The 20,155-nt window shown below is 40.8% G+C and overlaps 1 protein-coding gene across 1 annotated transcript; it reads left to right on the top strand.

Annotated features, from left to right (window-relative positions):
• Positions 1-4,017: 4,017 nt before the first annotated feature.
• clta (clathrin, light chain A) lies at positions 4,018-19,104 on the top strand. The gene is made up of 5 exons (XM_080416311.1): positions 4,018-4,375; positions 7,351-7,379; positions 8,617-8,734; positions 8,991-9,102; positions 17,282-19,104. The coding sequence occupies exons 1-5, from the start codon at positions 4,150-4,152 to the stop codon at positions 17,451-17,453; spliced, it is 657 nt and encodes a 218-aa protein (XP_080272437.1). The 5' UTR covers positions 4,018-4,149; the 3' UTR covers positions 17,454-19,104.
• Positions 19,105-20,155: the final 1,051 nt, after the last annotated feature.

Here is a 20,155-nt window from a genome sequence, read left to right as displayed (position 1 = left end):
TATTCCATCCTGATTGGTTAAGATTGGTTAAGTTTGCAGGGTTGGTTTGTTTTCAACAAAATGCCTCAAATCACAAACGCAGCATGTGCTTTCCGTGAAATGTTGCGCTCACATTCCCACTAGGCAGAGAAAGAAATGCCTCTTGAAAATGTTCAAATCAGCCTCATGGTGATGCTATAACAGGCCGATTCGTGTTTTTACCCATAACTGCACCGATCTGCGTGGAACTTTGCACGCACTCTCCCTAGAGGCCAAGGAAAACCTTTGCCCTGCATTTTTCACATCTGCCTTTTAGAGCGCCACCAGGAGGCTGACTTTTGTACAACACATTTCTTAGTATTACTCCTTCAGATTCTGTCAAAAAAATCACGCAAATCGGTACACAGTATCTCTATAGTCATGTGATCAAGACGGTGAGTCCGATATTTCTTATTCCATCCTAATTGGCTAACATTGCCTTCCAAAGTTGGCAGGATATCATATCAAATCATCAAATCATGAACACTGCGTGCATTTTCTGTGAAGTTTTGCATGCACATTACCAGTTAGGCCGAGGAAGAAATGCCACCCTTTTCACATTGGCCTGTTATAGCGCCACCAGCAGGTCTAATTTAGAACACATTTTTGGAACAAAATGCCTCAAATCATGAATGCAGTGTCCGATTGCCGTGAATGGCCTCGGAAGAAATGGCACCCTTTTCATATTCATATTATAGCGCCACCAGGAGGCCACAATAACCTACCTGACCTGGAGCACTTTTTCTAGTTATTATTACAACACAAACAGTGCATTAAGTGACAAATCTCGGCCAGGCCGGGTGGAACTCCATAATTGGACAAGATTGATGTCATCAACATGACATCAGTAATTGGACCAATATAAGTGGCAGAACACACAATATAACTGTATTCAACGACACTTGAAGAGGCTGCTATTTTCAACCATCTTATGTTTGTGAAATGCTGAGGTGGACCATATGTCTGAAAGAAGGACCAACACATTGGTCTAAAGCTGTTCCTGTGGAACTCAAGGTTTACTTCTTTCTAAAAGTGAAAGACAGTGATCCGATTGAAGTCCATATCTTCAATATAGTGTCCTTACGCTGGAGGAATTTGCCTCCAGTGATGACTGGAAGAGGAGAACGTCCCCTTGAGGTTCCCTCCATGGGCTACGGATACACAGCTGTATTGGTAGAAGATATGATTTACATCTGGGGAGGGAAGTCTTGCTGCAACGTTCTTTATGCATTTGATGTCGACACCTACATGTGGGTGAAGCCGAAGGTGTCAGGGACTGTTCCAGAGGGGAGGGTGTATCACTCAGCCTGTGTCTTTAGGAAGCTCATGTATATCCATGGAGGAATCACCCGGCTGACTGGATACACTAATGACATCTACAAGTTGGACACCACCACAATGGCCTGGTCTTTGATTAACACAGGAGGCACTCCACCACCTGTTTCATCAGAGCACTCTGCCACCATCATCGGGACAAAGATGTTTGTATTTGGGGGCTACGGGGGCCAAGAGGACAACAACAACATGACAACAACGAGAGTGTTTGACACAGAGATCAACTGCTGGCTGAGCACACCTTCTGCACAGCTTACAGTAAAACGCTTGTGTCACTCAGCCTTTGCCCACAATGGAGAGCTGTACATATTTTTTGGCAACAACCGGAAACAGTACCTCAATGATCTGTGGAAATTCAACCCAGAGACCTTCTCCTGGAATACGGTTGAGCCAAAGGGAAAAGGCCTGGATAGGATAGCAATGATGCGCTGTTGTATGGTGGGAAATCATATCGTCTTCTTTGGAGGATTCAACAACGTTGACCTGCACATCTTAGACTTGAGTCCTAGTCTGAAGTCGTTATGCAAGCTAGCAGTTATTCAGTACGGTGTGGAGCAGTCTGAACTACCACATGACATCAGGTGGGAACTGTCAGTCATGACTAAGAACAGCAACAGACAAACTGACTCAACGCATTCCAGTGATGGTGAGATGTCAAAGACGAGATGAAGATGACTCTGAGGTGTTTGTCCTGTACATATTAGAGTCTGAAGACGTTATGCAAGCTAATAGGTTATTCAGTATAATATCAAGTGGGAACTGGAAAATAATATGACATGGCAAAAATAGAGACATGAGGTTGAAAGAGGTTAAGTGTGTCTGTAGGTTTGAGAGAGCTGAATCCAAGAAGAACCCAAGATAACGTGATCCGAAGATTTACTACTCCATTCACTCCCTGGTTAACTTATTACTTAAAAATCTCGGCTCCTGTGTACTTTTTTTTTTACTATGTATTTTTGGCCGAGACATGCTATTTTCAAAGGCGTATAAAAGCGAACGGGAGGTCGCAATGACATTTTTTTGTTGACTGAATGTTGACTGAATTTGTAATAAGTTAGTTTGTGATGTGTATATGACTGTGTCATCACTCGTCGGCATACAGGACATTACAACCAGAGAAAATTGATGGAAGATCTAATATAGGGCCACCAGGAGGCCACACTAACCTACCTGACCTGGCGGAGACCTGTGCTCCATGGAGCACTTTTTCTAGTTTCTGTTGCATTTCATGTATAAATGTATGCATTCATTTATTTAATTCAAATCCCAAAGTGTTTGCAGTTAGTTGCATGAAGTGAGTCAGGTGAGTGTTTGTCACCTGAACCCTATGAGACAGGCTGACCTGTTAATTATTAACGGCAATGGCATTGTTCTGCAACTGGTCAAGAAAGCCTTTACCTCTGGTTATATACTGTATACTGGGCATGGGACGACACAAAAAGCAGGAAAGAAACTGGGATAGGATGCTGTAAAGGGGTTATTAAAAATACCCGGAAACAGTTTTTCTTTTTAATACAATATTAAAAAGGGAAACTGTCCTGGTTGTTGTCTGCTAGGTGTCAATTACTAAGTTCTGTCTCTGACAGCATGCTGCTGACCCTGCAATAGGCTACATCAATATTTTACCATTTTAATACATTTACTATGATGTATGTATAGCTATAAATGAGCTGCCACTGCAATTTTCAGTCACAACAAACGCATCACAGTACAAACAGCCTTTGTAGCTCAGCTCATAGTAAAGTATTAACAGTGGGATAATAGGCCCATCCATATAAATAAGGAAATTGGAGGAAATTGGCTTTAATTTCCATTCTAGTTTCATTCTAAAAGAAATGAACGCCCTATTGTGTTTTATTAGTAAAAGAATGCTATACTGGCCCAGTAAACTAACTAAATAAAATGCTATGACATGCATGTGTGTATGTATTATTAAGAACTGTATAGGATAATTCATAATTGCTTGCTATTATTATTTACCAAGGATATGAGTCATATTCTTGGTAATATTTTGACTGAATCTGAACCATGATCTGAACTCAAGCATGCAGATCATGGGACTCAATGCGTGTTGGATTTCATTGGTCGTTTTGAAGGCTCTGAAGAGTGATTGGTGCACGGGGTTGTCAATCACCAGCCAATGGCGTCTGATTGGTCTTCATCCGTTTCCGCATGATTAATGTTTAATTTATTCATTTATTGCACCAAGGATGCGTCAGTGACGTCAACATCATGCGGAAGTACTCAAAAAAAAGCACTGGCTTCCAAACTTTCAGCTCGAGACCCAAATGATAAATTTGGTGTCTCCCCGGGACACAAACTTACAAAAATATGTTATGAATTATTACACTTATTTTAACATTAGTAGAACACAATGTTAAAATAACACAACACGTCGCAGCTTGTAGATCTGCAATTTTCACTATTTCTTAAACTTAAGAAAAGGGGGGGAAATAATAGGGGACTGCTTTTTTTTTTCAATTTTCAGAAATGACTGTGAATGTTTATTTTTTTTATTTTAGCTTGATTTATTTTTGCCTTTCTTTTTTCTGAAAAATAAAAGGAAACATTGTTCGGGAACCAGTTTGTGACATCACTGTCCTGACCTTGGCCACTATTCCAGCGTTATCTCCGGTCGCTCTCCTCCTCCCCCCTATGGATGTGTTGAGCTAATCGGCTCGGTCAAGTCAACGCACGGATACACCTGCAAGCTGGTTCAGCCGCCGTCCTTCTCCCCCGGCCTATCGTTTCATATAGAATAGATCGATCGATCTTATATTCATTTACATAGAGAACATGGACGACTTCGACATGCTCAGCGCCCCAGCGGCCCCGGCAGCAGCAGCAGGTAACGGCGTCGTCGGGGGCTCCGAGGGGGACGTGGACCCCGCCGCAGCCTTCCTGGCCCAGCAGGAGAGCGAGATCGCGGGCATCGAGAACGACGAGGGCTTCAGCATCCTGGACGGAGGAGAGGTGCCCCAGTCCCTGGACCTGGTGGATGGGGACAGCGGGGACACCATGGGTGAGCGAAGCGGAGACCACCGCCAGTTAAAGACCTGAGGCAATTCTTTAAAAAAATGGAAATCCTAACAGTTTTTTGAAAAAAAATAAAAATATTTTTTTTCACGATTTTTCAAAAATAGCAGATCTACAAGCTCGTAGCGCGGCACTCGGTGCCGCGCTATGAGCTTGTATATCTGCTATTTTTGAATAGCCAAAGGCATCTAAAGTGACACAGAAGCGTTCCAGGTATCAATGGGATAAATACAACATGATGATGACACAATACACACATAAATAACGAATAAAACGACACCCAAAGCTCCTCGCTGAAGAGTAGCAGATCTACTAGCTCACAACGCGTCGCATTGTGATGCGGTGTGAGCTTGTAGATCTGCTATCTTCCAGCGATCGTTGACTAAGGATTGGGGATATAGGGGCTCAAGTCAAGTGGCTTTTTTTTTAATCGAGACATTGACGCGACTGAACGACGCGTTTTTTTTGTTCGTAATTTGATCCGTCATTTTGGTGGAAAGTGCGTCTTTGGGGGGGGGTCAGGCAGGCGACACCACTCGAAAGGGTCGTGCGATCGTGCCATCCATCGCACCAGGCACGTACGATCATGTCGCTTGCCGACAAGAACTGATCTGCAAGCTATAACGTCAACGGCGCGACGCATCGGCTCGTAAGATCAGTTTCGTGTCGTGTGACGTGATGTTGTGCGATGCCTACGTTACGCTACTATAATGTGGTTTTTTTTTTTATCAGACAACGTTGCTTAGAAACTGATAAAACACACACAGATGACACTAGTGTTGTCAGCCAGGTGAGCTTTCCTAGCCGTTAGCATGTTAGCCGAGGCTGCTACTGGAGTCAGTCAGTGTGACTGTGCTAACGTGCTAACGTCAGCTAGCTCAGGGGTTTCTCAAAGATTTTCATGTGTCACATAACCACTAAATTGATATGTTATTATGACCCCACATTCTTTAAATGATTTTGTGCATGTCAGGGACCACCATAAGAGAACACATTTTGTTGTTACATTAGATAGTACATCATTCCACTAAGAATATAGGTGGCCAGGGGGTGATAACAGTGGTGGTGAAACCATAATGGTCTTATGTTAATAAATACATTAAATGGTTCGTCATTTAGTTCAGTGGTTTTCAACCTGTGGGTCATGATTCTGAGGGGGTCCCCAGATGACAGTGAAGTGACAATTTAAAGGGATATTTCACTTTCAAATAAAATAAACATTAAAAATAAATATTTTTAAAAAATGAAAAAAGTTGTGGCAAAATCACGGCCCCCTCACACATTAGTAGGACACTCTAATGCGTGAGGGGGCCGTGATTTTTCCATTACTTTTTTCATTTATTTTTTATATATTTTTTAAATGTTTATTTTATTTGAAAGTGAAATATCCCTTTAAGGACTTTTAAGACATTTGTAATACCTTTTTAAAAAATTAAGTAAAAAAAGAAAAGCCCCTTTACTGCATCAAACATAATCAACAAACTATACTATAAAAACTGGCCAAATTGTCAAATAATGTAAGAAAGAGGCAAAAATCACAACGCCTTACGTTTGTGAGCTTGTAGATCAGCTATTTTCACAATATTTATCTCTGGAACCGAGTCAAACTAAATGTAATGCATCAACTCTTACAATTCCAAGTGCTTGTCAGTGTGGGGTGGGGGGTTCCCCAGTTCAAATTATGATCATTTTGGGGGGTCACAGCATGAAAAGGTTGAGAACCACTGATTTAGCTGACCCTCCACTGAGATAGCTAGTGGAGAGAACAGGTTACCATGTTTGGTACATAACAACACTGCCTGCATTTTAAGAATGAATGGGAGTCGGCCAAGGTGCTGTCATTCATTGATTTGTAGCAACCTGCTTCTAATGCAGCAGCATAAGCATTAGTTGCAGCTAGCAGGCTATCTGTACTGCTGGAGGAAACTGATACTAGTCAGCGACCTTTGGCCGCACTTTATTGTCACATCACAAGTTGACACCGGGTATAAAAGAGAGGGTGGAATTATTTTTGTGCAAGGCGAGCTTCCCATGAATTTCAGTTAGACTTTTTACAATGAATAAGATCGGAAGTGAAGGGTAATATCATAATATCAAAACAAATCTAACATTTTTGTACAGTGTGTGTGGCAGGGTTCCACAGGCCCTTGCGCAAATAAACCATTTAGAAATAACACAAATAGCAGCAGATATCAAATAAAATATATATTCATAAAATGTATGGCAATGTATCCACAGTCTTATATACATGAGTGAGTCAGATTTGGCATGTCCATTTAATCACGCTAAGCACTGCACCTTCAAGAAAGTGAGTTATTGTGAAACCATGTTGACCAGAAGTGGCTGGCATGTCATATTTTAATTTATGGGAAATTGTTAGATGAAGAAATGGTATGCATCACAGTCACACATCCGTCAGCCATAGGCCTGCATAATATGCAATATGAATAGACACTGTTATCATGACCATCAGAGAAAACACAATAAGGGGCCAGCCCAGAGTCAGAATAAACAGGAAACCTCCCAAGTTTAGTTTACCGTTTGTTTAAAAAGTCAATACATAGATGGCATTTGTATCGTAACTTTGTAGGCCTATCATGTATGGGTCACTCATATAAATGCTGGTGCTGGACAACAGGCATTAAAATAGGGTTTTGTGCTGCATGCTTTTACAAACGGTAGTACAGTAAGTACAGTATCACAAAGGAAACTGAGTTGGTTTTCTGCCCTTCTATGAAATCACCCAGGTTGGAGCCTTTCAAATTAGATATTATGTTATAATAATTTTTTGTTTAAAGTTGTGACACGTTGAACCCAGAGTCTGCATTGTCAGTGAAAACAATTTGTCATGACATCCCTGAAGGCAAAGTTGTAGTCATTTATTCACTGTGTTTGTGAAATGTGATGTGTGATGCTTCATGTTTCTAATCGATAATGAATACTGTTTTCCCTCCTTTCTAGATTCAGCTGTAAATGGAGAACTTCATGAGGTAATGCTTGGTTCCCTTGGATAACATTACTGTTCTCAAATGAGCAAATAAATGCCCAGCCATTCTTTGTTCCCCACTGTCGTCATAATACTGCATATCTATCTGCACATTTCTCCTGTTCCTTTGCTATTGAATGTAAATGCAAACACTTTGGGATAATATTTCATATTCTGTTAATCTGTTCTCATATTGCAGTGGTAAACAAATGCATTGTCCGCATTGACTATAAAGTTGCTAGTAGAACATTGTGGCTGCCTCTGAATTGTATAGTATTCTACTGTATATTTATTTAATATTCTACCTGTTTGAGAACTTGCTGTGTTAATATATATTTTTAATATTCATTCACTGCAATGCACCAACCTCACTGCAACAAATTCCTCACATGTGTGCTGACATTCCTTGCAAATGAAATGGCTCTTATTCTAAACTAATTCAGATTGTTTTCAGTAAGACATTTCCTTGTTTTTTTCTTTCTTTTCCTTAAAGCTTGCAACATTCACATTAAGGTGTAAAACTTTGAATAATGTTGTTGTACTATACTTTTTAAGTTCTAAATTGCTGACGGGATAGTAGGAGTAGAAGGGAAAACAGATGCCAAGTCATCTCTCTGTAACAATCGACTGTTAGAATGTTTGAATCTCTGGCTGGTCAAACATCCTCTTTCCTGTGTTGTCATCCTTTCACTGCTGTCTTTTGCACTGTCAGGGCTTTTCCAGAAGCTTAGTTTATACCCGGCTAGGCTTGATATGGTTGAAGTAATAGTTAAAGTAGCAAATCTAAAGGAACTGCGACCAGAGGAGTTAAACTTTAATTTGGGGCTTTTTTTTAAAATGTTCTATTAATTTGCTTCAGGAAAGTGGCTGTCTGAGTAGAAACAAAACCCCACATAGCGTTCAGTTGGTGTTGGCATTGATCTCTACTTGATTGAAAGTCATTTTGGGGAGAATGACAAGCCTTAGCAAATCAATTTAGAAACATTGTGCAGAACAGAAGATACACAACCCATTGTGTCATTTACATGTATGAGAATTTTCATTTATTTTCTAAAAGTTCATTAGTCAGAAAAAGAGACTGTTAGCTATATACTTTATTTATTTGAGTTAGAGAGAGAGATGAAGTCATCTTTGTGTTGAAGAGGCAATTTGTTCTCGCGCTGTTAAAGAAGGAAAAAAACTACCTTGACGGTAATTTACTGAAATGCTGGTCTGTTATTGTCTCTAATTTTGTTAATTAGGCGAGCAACGGTCCATCAGATGCCTACGCAGCGATCTCCACTGCTGACAGGCTGCAGGCTGAACCAGAGAGCCTGCGCAAGTGGAGAGAGGAGCAGAGAGATAGGCTGGAGGCACTAGGTAAGCACTCCGCATTAGACTTCTATAGACAAACTGACAACATGAACAATTGTGGCATGAACTTTCCAACCTATAGGAAAGAATATCCTGGATACCATAAGCCTTGTTGGTCATCTGTAAGCTTAGCTAGCCAACCAGCCACCATGTCCTGTCTTAAACCAACCTCTCCTCCTGTTTTAACCAACCTCCCCTCTCCTTTCTTAATCAACCTTCCCTCTCCTGTCCCCCCCCCCCCCCTCCCCTCATCCGTGCCCAGATGCCAACTCCCGTCAGCAGGAGGCAGAGTGGAAGGAGAAGGCCAAGGTGGAGCTTGAAGAGTGGCACACCAGACAGAACGAGCAGCTCGAGAAGACCAAAGTCAACAACAGGTACTGCCTTCACACTGAACAGGAATACATTAATGTACAGTATGCACTGTACAGTACTTGATATAAACTGTACAGTGCAGGAGGAACACGATGATATAGTCAATGCATTGTAGAATATAATGTGTAATATACATAAAAGAATATAGCTGTGTAATAATCAGTGCATCATAATTGATACATAGTAGTGGAATTTGGCACAGAATAACTGTAAATGAGTACAGAGGCAAATAATATCAATATATTATTTTTATTTGAATTATTCACAAATGACCCTAATGAGAAGGTGATATATGAATTGCAAGGAGGAATGGAAATGAATTAGTAACAGAATTTCCTCTTTGAATTTCCTCTTTGATCGTTCAATACAACACCAGAAAATGATATGAGAAAACGTGAAAGAATAATCTGAATTATGAAGCACAAAAAACTTTATCCTAATGCTTTGAGTCTGTATTTATTATAATACAGTTTCTAAGGATGCACAGTTTCTAAGGATGGCTATAGCACTATAATCTGCGGCAGCGGAACCAAAACTACAATTACCCCCAAGCATCACCGCAGTATAAAATTCATTGTAATTCAGGTGATCATGAAGGTGAACGTCAAACAAATGAGCAAGGTGGATGGATATGTGGGTTGCAAGGGTGAATGGAAATGAATTAATAACAGCATTTCCATAGTGGAACAGTACCAACAGAAATGTTTGCTGTTCTAAGAGGAAATGTGAAAGCATCATTTATCTGAATCCCCCTATGATGAAGCACAGCCAACTGTAGTCCTAATAATGTTATGAGTCTGTTTTGATTATAATGCCGTTTCTAAGGATGGTTATACTTTAGCACTTTAATCTGCACTAGAATCATCATTCAGGAACAAACAAAGACTGAGAACTACAGTCAACCCCAAGCACCGCTGCAGTATAAAAAGTAACTCTGGTGCTCCTGAAGGGCATGTAAAGGTGAAACAAATTGTATACGAACAAGTTGATATCATAATAGATTTGTATCATACACAGTAGGTAGGTACTAGAGGTCAACTTGGCTCATTCAATCTTTAATAAATATTAATGGATGTGACTGCTGATTACGCAATTTAATATAAATGATTGTAAATAATGGCTTTGTTGATGGTTTGAGGGAGCGTTTTCCCAATAATTCTTTGCAGACTATGCAGCTTTTGATTAGGAAAAGCAATTGTGGGCACTTAGCAAATACCGATTGATTCCTGTCTTTTATGCATTGGTTTTAGTGATGTGAAGTTTCCATTAAGAAATTGTACTAAAGTAATTTTATCATTCACCACACATAATTCAGCTTCTAGTTAATGACTCTCTCGTATATGCCGCCTTCACGGCTCCTTCCATACTTGGGAGAGAGATTATTGTGAAGCTTTTGACTGCCCTTGCTTTGCATCAGGTCCAAACCAGTGTGGCTGCAAGTTTATCATAATTACCTGATATACACTTCGCCGCCGCTCCAAAAACAACAAAGCTCAAGCTTGTAGATTGGCTATTTATGGCGTGCCAAACCCACATGCAACTAAGCAAGCATACATCAAGCCAAGGACTGTAATTGACTTCCTCTGATCTTGATAGCTATTTGCTGCGTTAGTAGTTGTCCTTGAGCTTAACACTTCCTCATTAGCTGTCATGACAACCAAGGTCACTGGGAGGACAGAACCGTTAGAATGGGCAGTTGGGATGTACAGTATAGTACCATCACCACATGGCACATTTACATTCACACCATAATATTACAACAACATGGTCTGTCTGGGAAATGCCTAAATGATATTTGAGGATTTAATCATCATAAATGAGAGTGGTCCATGGTGGGCGGCTATGCACTGATCTTACATTACTGTAAATGACAAATGGTATTCAACATTTCAATATTTTGTAAGCCTATTGTTGAAAAAAATATGTTGGTTCATAATTGCTTTTTTTCCTGTGCAAAATTGTGTTTTTATTCTTCAAAACCCCACAATCGGTCAACGTCTAACTTGCCTAACACTTGATCCAGCGCTTGAAAGTAACATGGTAAAACGGCAAAGGCCAGAATGCTCGACTGAATGGATTGATTGCTCCTTGGTTCACTGTAGGAGACGACAGATACAGGATGGAGACAGGCAGACAGACACATGATGGCATTGAACCACTTATTAATAATGTACCAGATCCTCAGTAACATCCAGGATGTTGGTGTGTTGGAGATTGTGTGGAAGAAAATACTCAAATGGGACGGGACTGACAACATTGCAGCAATTTCTTTCTTTAAAAAGAAAACGGATGATTTTACTTGGGATATGTATGAAGCGCTTCATTTTCTCTTTCTTCTGTGGCATTTCTCTGACCTTGCTCTAAATTGGCACAAGATAAATGTATTATTTTAAAGTCCTTTATTCATTCTGACTCCTTATTACCTGAGACAAAACTTTAGAATAACTAACAATACGTTACTTGCCACATACTTAAAAAAATATATATAGGGCTACAATGTTACCTAATAAGTCTGGTGTAACAAATGTTTTATTCAGAAGTCAAAACTACACTATTTTAAAAGAATGCACTCCAGAGATTGACTATAGGCTAGGGAGTACAGAGCTATATAAGGAAAGAGCTGCTTTGCGGGGAGCTATTAGCCTGGCTAGCGTAACTCTGGGACTGCATCCAGAGTGTTGGAGGACTCCTTTGATCTTGTTATCATATTACATAACCAATGGACTGCCTTTGTTTTCCTACACTGGTACTGTAGGATATCCCCATCTTGAAGCTAACAAATCATGATCTATGTATCGCCTCATGAAACCATAGTGCCACACGTCATTCTTCTATTAACTAAAGTCTAATTCATACCTTGTCGCACGGCTGCTTTGTCCGACAAAGAATGCTGTATTTTCAACTGGAAGAACAGCCAATATGAGTCATGTCGGCACTTTTTTGTTCAGTTGAAAATAACGGTATGACCTACACAGACTTGCGATGAAGTGTTAATTAATTAAGCCTAGTTGCCACCTGTTTGTATTTCCACCAGTTTTTTTTAGGCAGGAGAGGGGCATCGTTGTCCTTTCAAAATATTAGAACAGAATATTGAAGAATGAATAGAGCCTACCCGGACCTAGCAGTACAGCTGGCTGACTGGGTAGTTGGCTTTAAGCCTGATTTATACTGAATCGTACGCTGATGTTGCATGCCGAAGTCGTCGCATCACGACGCATGGAGAGATGGTAGATATTTTCAGCAGACGACAGAGTATGCATTATGCAGCAGCCAACTATAGGGAAGTATAGCCTATGAATATGAACTCAAACAAACGTTGATGCTTCGCATTAGCGTGTTATTAACTTGAAAGATGAGTGAGATGGATAGATACACCTTTTTAATGATCTTGCGAGAGAAATTAATTTCATTCACCGCAGTAAGAAACGCAGGACATATGCAGGCACTGTATAAGCTTCAGGAACAGCAAGTATTAGTAGTAGAAACGGACTACAGAATACCGAAAAGATTATTTCTGTCCGTATAAATGAGGCTTAAACCTTCCATTATGTATCAGCAGGGTGGATGCTCTGATAACCCAGCTTTGTATTCTCATGTTGACCTGTGTTGTCTTCCTCCTCCTGTTCTTTTACCACTGTCTCTCTTCTCTCCTGCCTTCTCGCTGCTCTGTCATTCGCTGCTCTGGACGCTCTGGATGTTTGTCCAGGGTGCTGGACGAAGACTTCTACAAGCAGCCCTTCTCTGATCTCATTGGTTATGTGTATGTTGCTCCAACTAACATCCTCCTCCCTTCCGGTTTCCTCGTTTCCTTTATTTCTGCTACGTTCCACACTTCCTCATCCGACCTTTGACCCTTCATCTTCTCAGTGCCCCACCCGACCCCACCCCCCCACCCGTGCTCAACAAGTCCTTTCCCCACCATATTAATGAATTTGTATTCTTTTAGTTCCTTTATTTTTGGTGTTGTTGATTGCGTGGATGCTTAACAAATCTCAAAAGGTGTCAGGTTTATTATTATTATTTTTGACTGCGCATTCAGTATAGGCATGTTTACATTTTTGTATTTATTTACATTTTTAATGGTTTTCTACAGCGAATGAATGCACGTCACCACGTGTCCATGGTCCCTGAGCTCCCCTGTTGCTCACTGACATTAGAATTAATTTTGATTCTGTTATTGCCGTGCCCACGTTGATTTGCTCCCACTGTCCCACTTTGTTTTAATTTTCACGTCACGCCAAACCCATTTCGCTCAACCTTCAATGACCTTTTGTGTTTTCTAACACTTAACCACTTGCCTGAATGTTAGTATGAACTGTCACAGAAACCGTAGTTTATTTGGGGTTTAGTCTCAACAATTGAATGAATTCCCTTAACGAGTTATTCTACTCAGTCTTTTATGCTAATAGAACTTTGCCTGTAGGTCTCTTGGAAGCAATTGTGTATCCAGCTGGAGCAGATGTTACTATCACTCAAGCCTATTTTACTTGGTTGCACGCAAAAATTAAGCTGTCCTCGACCCTTTTTGGACTAATGTGCGGTGAACAGATTTGTGTAGGGCACCATCTTAGACTGTTCTTTTTGTGTAGTTGACAGAGATATAACTCCCTTGGGTAGTCCTGATTTGAATAGTATACAATGTGCAGTGTAGGCAGTGTTCCTCGAGACCTACTTCCTTCCTCGGAATCTGTGCTTGAGTGCATTTTCACCGTGTGTGTGAGTGCGCCCGCACACACACACACACACACACTGCTTCTTCACTGATGTTGGGTAACGTAGTTACAGAACACAGCCTATATTTAAACATATATCTATCTATATTGAATGAGAGTGATTATACAACTGCATAGCTCCACAATTTAAGGACATCAAACAAACAAACAAAAAATCAAGCAAAACCCCCAAAATCACGATGTCATGAGACAAAAAATGCCCAACTTAGAATATAATATCACACACTGCACATAGAGTAATTACGAGAGATATGTCTCATTGGCCAAATACATACACGTTTGACCGACGGGTTTTTCACCCAGCTCTTTGGAGTGGTATGGACATGTGTATTATTATAATATCCTCTCTTCAGTCCCATTTTCTTTTTTTCTCTGTATAGTGTCATATGAAGCATGACAATGATGATACAAATAATAATTGATAATGATGCAGGAGAATAAAGGGTTTTATGAGCATCGCTTACCGTTCCATGGATACACAAATGCTCCAACCCGTGGTTTGTGCTTTAAGTAGAATGTTAGCTGCTCTCTAGCTACTGCATTCCAAAAGAATGACATGCTAATGTTGCCTAGCTAGCCAGCGTAGCCTTAGCAATGCAGCCTTTAGTTTTGCCATTGGGTTCTATAAAACATTTCTTGCAGGCGCCGGGCGGCATTGTGGTGTTCACACAAAGTCATTTTGTTTGTTACCCAAAGTTTTAGTTTCATATATTTTATTTTCCAAAGAAGAGACCTGAGTCTTTAAGAATAGAAGTCATGTGTTAACCACTTAAGCCCTACATACATACCATGAATAGATTACTTTTTGCCTATAATGACTCAAAATAGGGACACCAGGTTGAATGTGGTTAAGAATAAAATGGTGTCTTTTCATTTGCATTGTATTTGACTGTGCAGAGCACCAGATGTACTAGTCAACCATGTTAATATATTAATTCTTAGTTTTTATGTTAAGGCCTTTGCGCACAGAGGACAATTTATTTTGCAACAAAAAAAACTGACAACCAAGTTCGATTCCTGCATTGTTTTGGGCTGTGTTGAAAGCCGATAGACCAATACAATTGGCATTGATTGGACTCTCTGTGCAAGAGCCTTTAGTCTGGTAGAGTGTTCTTTGTGTGCACACCTCACTGCTTAATTTGACCTTTTGTTTTAGCGGTTTGGTCCAGTGGCTCAAGGTCTCACTCAATATATCCAATGCAGAACAGAATCCCACTGCATAAGTGTTGGTCTGAATCTGTCACTTTGGTCCTCGTTGTGACAAAAGAATGGCTCAGGGCAGTGCGTGTAGGAGTGTGCTCTGAGTCCTCTTACCCGACCAATGGCATCACACAAAAGGCTGCCCGCGCTAAGCACCCATTTACCAGTGTGCAGGACTATTGAGCACTTTGGGGACGTGAAACGCAGCTATAGAAAGACTTTGAATGAGATGTCGCTTTTGCATGCTGGCTTTTGTCATCTGCATTGAGCTCATTTTTGTTGTATTTCATTTCTCCCCCTCCCCGTTCTATCTCTTCTATATTCTGACTTGTGAAACTGATTCTCCCTGTTTTCTTTTCCTATGCACCTTAAAGCACACACATTAACCATCCTTGCTACCGCCTAGACCAGTTAAGTAAAAATATAAAACCCCAGAACGTCCAAAATAAAAAAAATCTCTATTCTTTGTTAGGTGACGGATAACAGTTGTTGCCTGTATTAGATTAAGAACTAGTTATCCCAGATAGTTCGTGTTAGTTGTTTAGTTAAGTAGCATGTAGCTAGATCCACTGCCTAAGTATGAGCTGGTTGTAATCTCCCCCTGTGATGTGGTGGTCCTGCTAGTGCTAGTCCTGTGTGTATTTGTAGTTGGATGTGATCGTGAATGTTCATTGGCTTCTCATCCCCATCTTGCTGTGTGTATTGTGTATTATCAGTAGATGGGTTTGGGATGAGGGGTGGACGGGTTGGTGGATGTGTATTATTTATTATCTTAACGCTAAGCTACTTGAAAAGATCCATGGCAGTGGAATTGTTTTCTCTTATGGGCGGGGTGAGGGATCAGGTATGTTACGCCATAATCTGTGGCTCGCATCTCAAAATGTTTTTGTCTTTGTTTGTGGTACCGTACCATTTAAAAGAAACTTCTGTTTTTGTTTTCAGTTTTCCTTGTTTTATTGTATTTTCATTTCTGGGATGTGTGTGTGTGTGTGGTAAGCCCTCTGTATTAAAAGGTCCCTTTTTGGTTTGGTAGTTTGGTTAAGAGTACATTGGTTAGTCCCAAATCAAAGCGATAACGTTTGAAATGTTTCCCCAGTCTTTGCTGCATTTCAAAATGGCCTGCTTCTTCAGCTGCAGCAAAATGCATGGCAAAGCCCGTAGGCTTTAGTAGTTTTGGGCTTGGTTAAAAAAAAAAAAAACGACAACAGAACTTGCCTCAGTTGGTCCTTTTCAAACGAGGACTAGCGTTCCAGGAGACCACATGGAAGCTATGGGACCAAAGGGCAAGTTAAAGGTCAAACGACCCTCCCCCAGTTCTGCACAGAGCTGCATTTTTTAACCAACCAAAATGCTTAACAATCCTATTTGTTTTCAAGTTTGATTTATTATTATTTGATTTGATTTGATAGGAATGTCATATGACTCCATCCCCCTGATTGTTGGTCATCAGAGACAGTCCAGCAGGTGACTGTCTGCTGTGGTGTGCAGAGGGCCGAGCGAGGGGGCATGCCACAGGGGATGAGTCTCATATAGTTAGTGGATGGCTACAGATAGATGGATGTTACTCTCTGTGTGGTCAGACTGTTGTTGCCCTGAGGAAGACTCCGCTGAAGCAACAACACCGTTTTCCTGCTCAACAGTGGCTGGCTGATCAATATTAAGTTCAACAGTAAAAGCTAAATTGATTTAACCCATTAATACCTGGAACGCATCTGTGTCACTTTCAGATTTCTTTAGGCTATTCAAAAATAGCAGATATACAAGCTCATAGCACGGCACCGAGTGCCGCGCTATGAACTTGTAGATCTGCTATTTTAGAAAAATCGAGGGAAAAAAAATGAGGGTTTTTTTTCCAATTTTTTTTTAGGATTTAGAAGACATTTCTAGAATCTTCTCAGGTCTTAATGGGTTAAAATATCAAAGTGCACAATCTAGGATCTTGCTCCAGTTGTAGATCCCCTGACCTTATGGTGTTGAAATAGTTTTAAGCTCATTCGAGCGTATTCTTGCCAAAACACACTTATTTTATTACTGTTATTATCTCGGCTGGGATTTTGACATCCCCTTGAGTATGACGTAAGGGCAAAATGGCCACCGTGTGTGAAATATGATCAGCTGGATGGTTGTTGTTGACCGGCAGATGACCTCCTCAGCCGTCTACGTGTCGCTATCTGTGTCTTACCCATCTACCCCTCCCCCCGCTAATACTCTTTCTCCTCTCCCTTCCTCTCCTCCTCCTCATGTTTAGGGCGGCCGAGGACGCCATGGTTTCAGACCTGGACGAGACCAACCCGGGGACGGAGTGGGAGCGCGTGGCGCGGCTCTGCGACTTCAACCCCAAGTCCAGCAAGCAGGCCAAAGACGTGTCGCGCATGCGCTCTGTGCTCATCTCACTGAAGCAGTCTCCGCTGGTCCGCTAGGCAGGGCCGTCATTCCATATCCTACATATTCCTACATACCAACAGACCCCCCCCCCCCACCCTCCCATCTACCTGTCTACCTGTCTCCTGCTGTCTGAAACCTGCAGACACAAGGGGGCCTCGACGCGACATCTGTCTATATCCCATAACCATGTACCTCCCTCTTCTGTGTCCTAGTGTAATGTTATGAGCTCCATTGTGTCTCCTTTTTCCTTGTACTGTAGTAGAGAATAGCCTCGAAGCCCCAACTCTCCAGCTGTTGGTCCTCTGAATGTTTTGTGTTTTTGTTTGCAGGTCTTCCACAGACCAATAAGAACCCTGCAGCTCCCATAGGCTCTGCGCATAACTGTAGTCCCGGGTTTCCAGAAGGTGGCATACCCACCTTAAGTCCTATATACTTTGTCGTACGACGAATAGTGAAAATAGCCGATCTACAAGCTCACAACGCATTGCGCAGCATTGCATTGTGAGCTTGTAGATCTATTGTTTTCGCGGACATGGCATGACCTAAAATAGGGACGCCACGTTTAAAGTGGTATTATATGAGAAGATGCTGCTGCGCCAATCAAACAAAGCTATGGGAAACGGAACCGGAAACTGGTGATGGCACCTTCGGGGAAACCCGGGACGACAGTTCTACACACTATTGAGCATAGTACATTTCCCTCCCGTTTAACATTTTGTCGCCGCCATTTTGTCGTCGCTAGTGTTAGAGATGTTTGGGTGTGAGATTTTGTGCGTTAACATATCAGAGGTTAAGAGTGGAGAGTTGGGACACTAAAAGGGAAGGCTTGATGATGGTTTTGATGATCGGCGATTCCCTGGAACGACACTGCAAAGACGCCTCGCTGAGCAGTTGAGCGCTATCGCTACCAAGATACTGTGCTCTCACCTGTCACCTTTCAACCCCCTCTATACCAGTGGTTCTCAAACTCTTCATTTCAAGGACCTCCATATCTCTTGAGTGTACACATTTGTACACTCAGAGTTACAGACCTGTAAAGTGTCCATTTGGAACACCCTCATGGACCCCTGAGGGTCCCTGGACCTTACTTTGAGAACCATTGCTCTATACTGACCAATGAGCATCCGTCGATGATGTAACTGGTTGTGCCCTGCCTCATCTTCTCCCAACCCTTCACCGCCTCATCTATTTTTGTTCAACAAATCAAAAATAGACACGTTTATTTTTATTTTCCATTGCTGTTCTTTTTACGGACCAAATTATGAAACAAAGATAACCCAAGTTTAGTGAGTGTACTTTGAACCATGTAATGCCGACTTGTGGCGTTTATATAGTGTTAAAACTTTCAATCTATGCATTTCCCACTAAAAAAAACTCCCACTACTGTTATCGGTCAGGAAGTGAACAAAAGTCCAGACATTACAATTAATGTGACCTTGTTTGTATGTGTGTTTAAACAATGATATGTGTGTGCGTGTGTGTGTACTCTATATACGTGTACCTATGTACATACAGAGGGCAATATATATAAATACAGTATACAAAAACAAAACACGTTTATGTCATGAGGATTAGACAAATTGTGGTTTTAAAGAGAACTAGCCGTTAGCCAGTTGTTGCTTGCTCATGCGTGTTCATTGTCCATTTGATTTAATTGATATCAGTAAAAAGTGAATGAAACTTGAATTTGTGTCATTCTTTTTATAATTCATGATTGGGGTTTTACCTACGGCCATTGAAGACGATACGATTGGATAAATAATACTGAACTATAGTAGCCTACATCTGTCTCCTGTATTATCAATGATAATAATACAATCTCTTTTGTACCATTACTTTGCATTCTTTCTTAGGGTGTAGTGTGCAGACGGGCTTTGTTTGTGGGTGAGAATTTAATTAGGTGCTTCATGAGAAATTTCACACCGCCATCATCCATCAGTTAAGTACTTATCAATTTTGTCAAGATTTTGTAGATCAAAAGATGCATAACTTACATTTTGTTAAACATTTTAGGTGTTTAGGTTTGCCCATTTCTGCCGTTTCTGCTGTGTATTGCATCCGGAAACAAAAAACACCAAACTTTTCCTATGCATAATAACCCTACAGTACATTATAAACTGGGGTATTAATCATTATACAATATAGTTTTCTCATGGTGGTTAGTTAGAATCAAATGTTTGCGATGTTCATAAAAGACAAACTATAAATTCAACAAGACACTGATTCAGCCTTGAAGCAGATTTTAGTTAATAGTAGGAGGCCTACATGTAAATGTTTTTTTAATTATCTTTACAAGTGAAAACTATTTCACAAAGTTTTGTAAACAACAGGATGTTTTGACATTCATCTCTGCTGTGTTGCATCACAAGTTTTGTTTCAGTCCCTATATTAAGGTGAAAACGGTCTCCAAGACGTGAAGGTATCTTCTGATCTTCACACCTCTAGAAGCATGTGGTAGTGGGTATACTGTACATTTATATGGTGTTTGGCTGGGTTATTTTTTCAGGCCTGGTGGTTTCATAGTCCTTTTAAAATGTGGATTTGTAGACCTGCTATAGAGGGCAATTGACTTCACTTGTCTCTGTCCCCTGGCTCAAAAGCTCCTTCATGTTACTATAGAGTCTGATGATAAACTTTAGATGACATCAAAGTGCTAGTCTGAGTTTGTGCTGCAAAATGAAACTTTGTAACTTTGGTATTAGCAGTGTTGTTGACTGGTTCATTTACAGTTGGGTCG

Source organism: Gymnoscopelus braueri, assembly GCF_963280865.1.
Source record: "Gymnoscopelus braueri genome assembly, chromosome: 2".
NCBI lineage: Eukaryota > Metazoa > Chordata > Actinopteri > Myctophiformes > Myctophidae > Gymnoscopelus > Gymnoscopelus braueri.
This window is presented reverse-complemented; position numbering and strand designations above follow the sequence as displayed.

What these genes read in the sequence shown, in the direction of transcription:
- clta (XM_080416311.1), top strand. Translation starts at nt 4,150, where the DNA reads ATGGACGACTTCGACATGCTCAGCGCCCCAGCGGCCCCGGCAGCAGCA. An exon ending in TAAATGGAGAACTTCATGAG is followed by an intron (nt 7,380 to 8,616) that starts GTAATGCTTGGT and finishes TTTGTTAATTAG; the next exon opens with GCGAGCAACGGTCCATCAGA. An exon ending in AAGACCAAAGTCAACAACAG is followed by an intron (nt 9,103 to 17,281) that starts GTACTGCCTTCA and finishes CCTCATGTTTAG; the next exon opens with GGCGGCCGAGGACGCCATGG.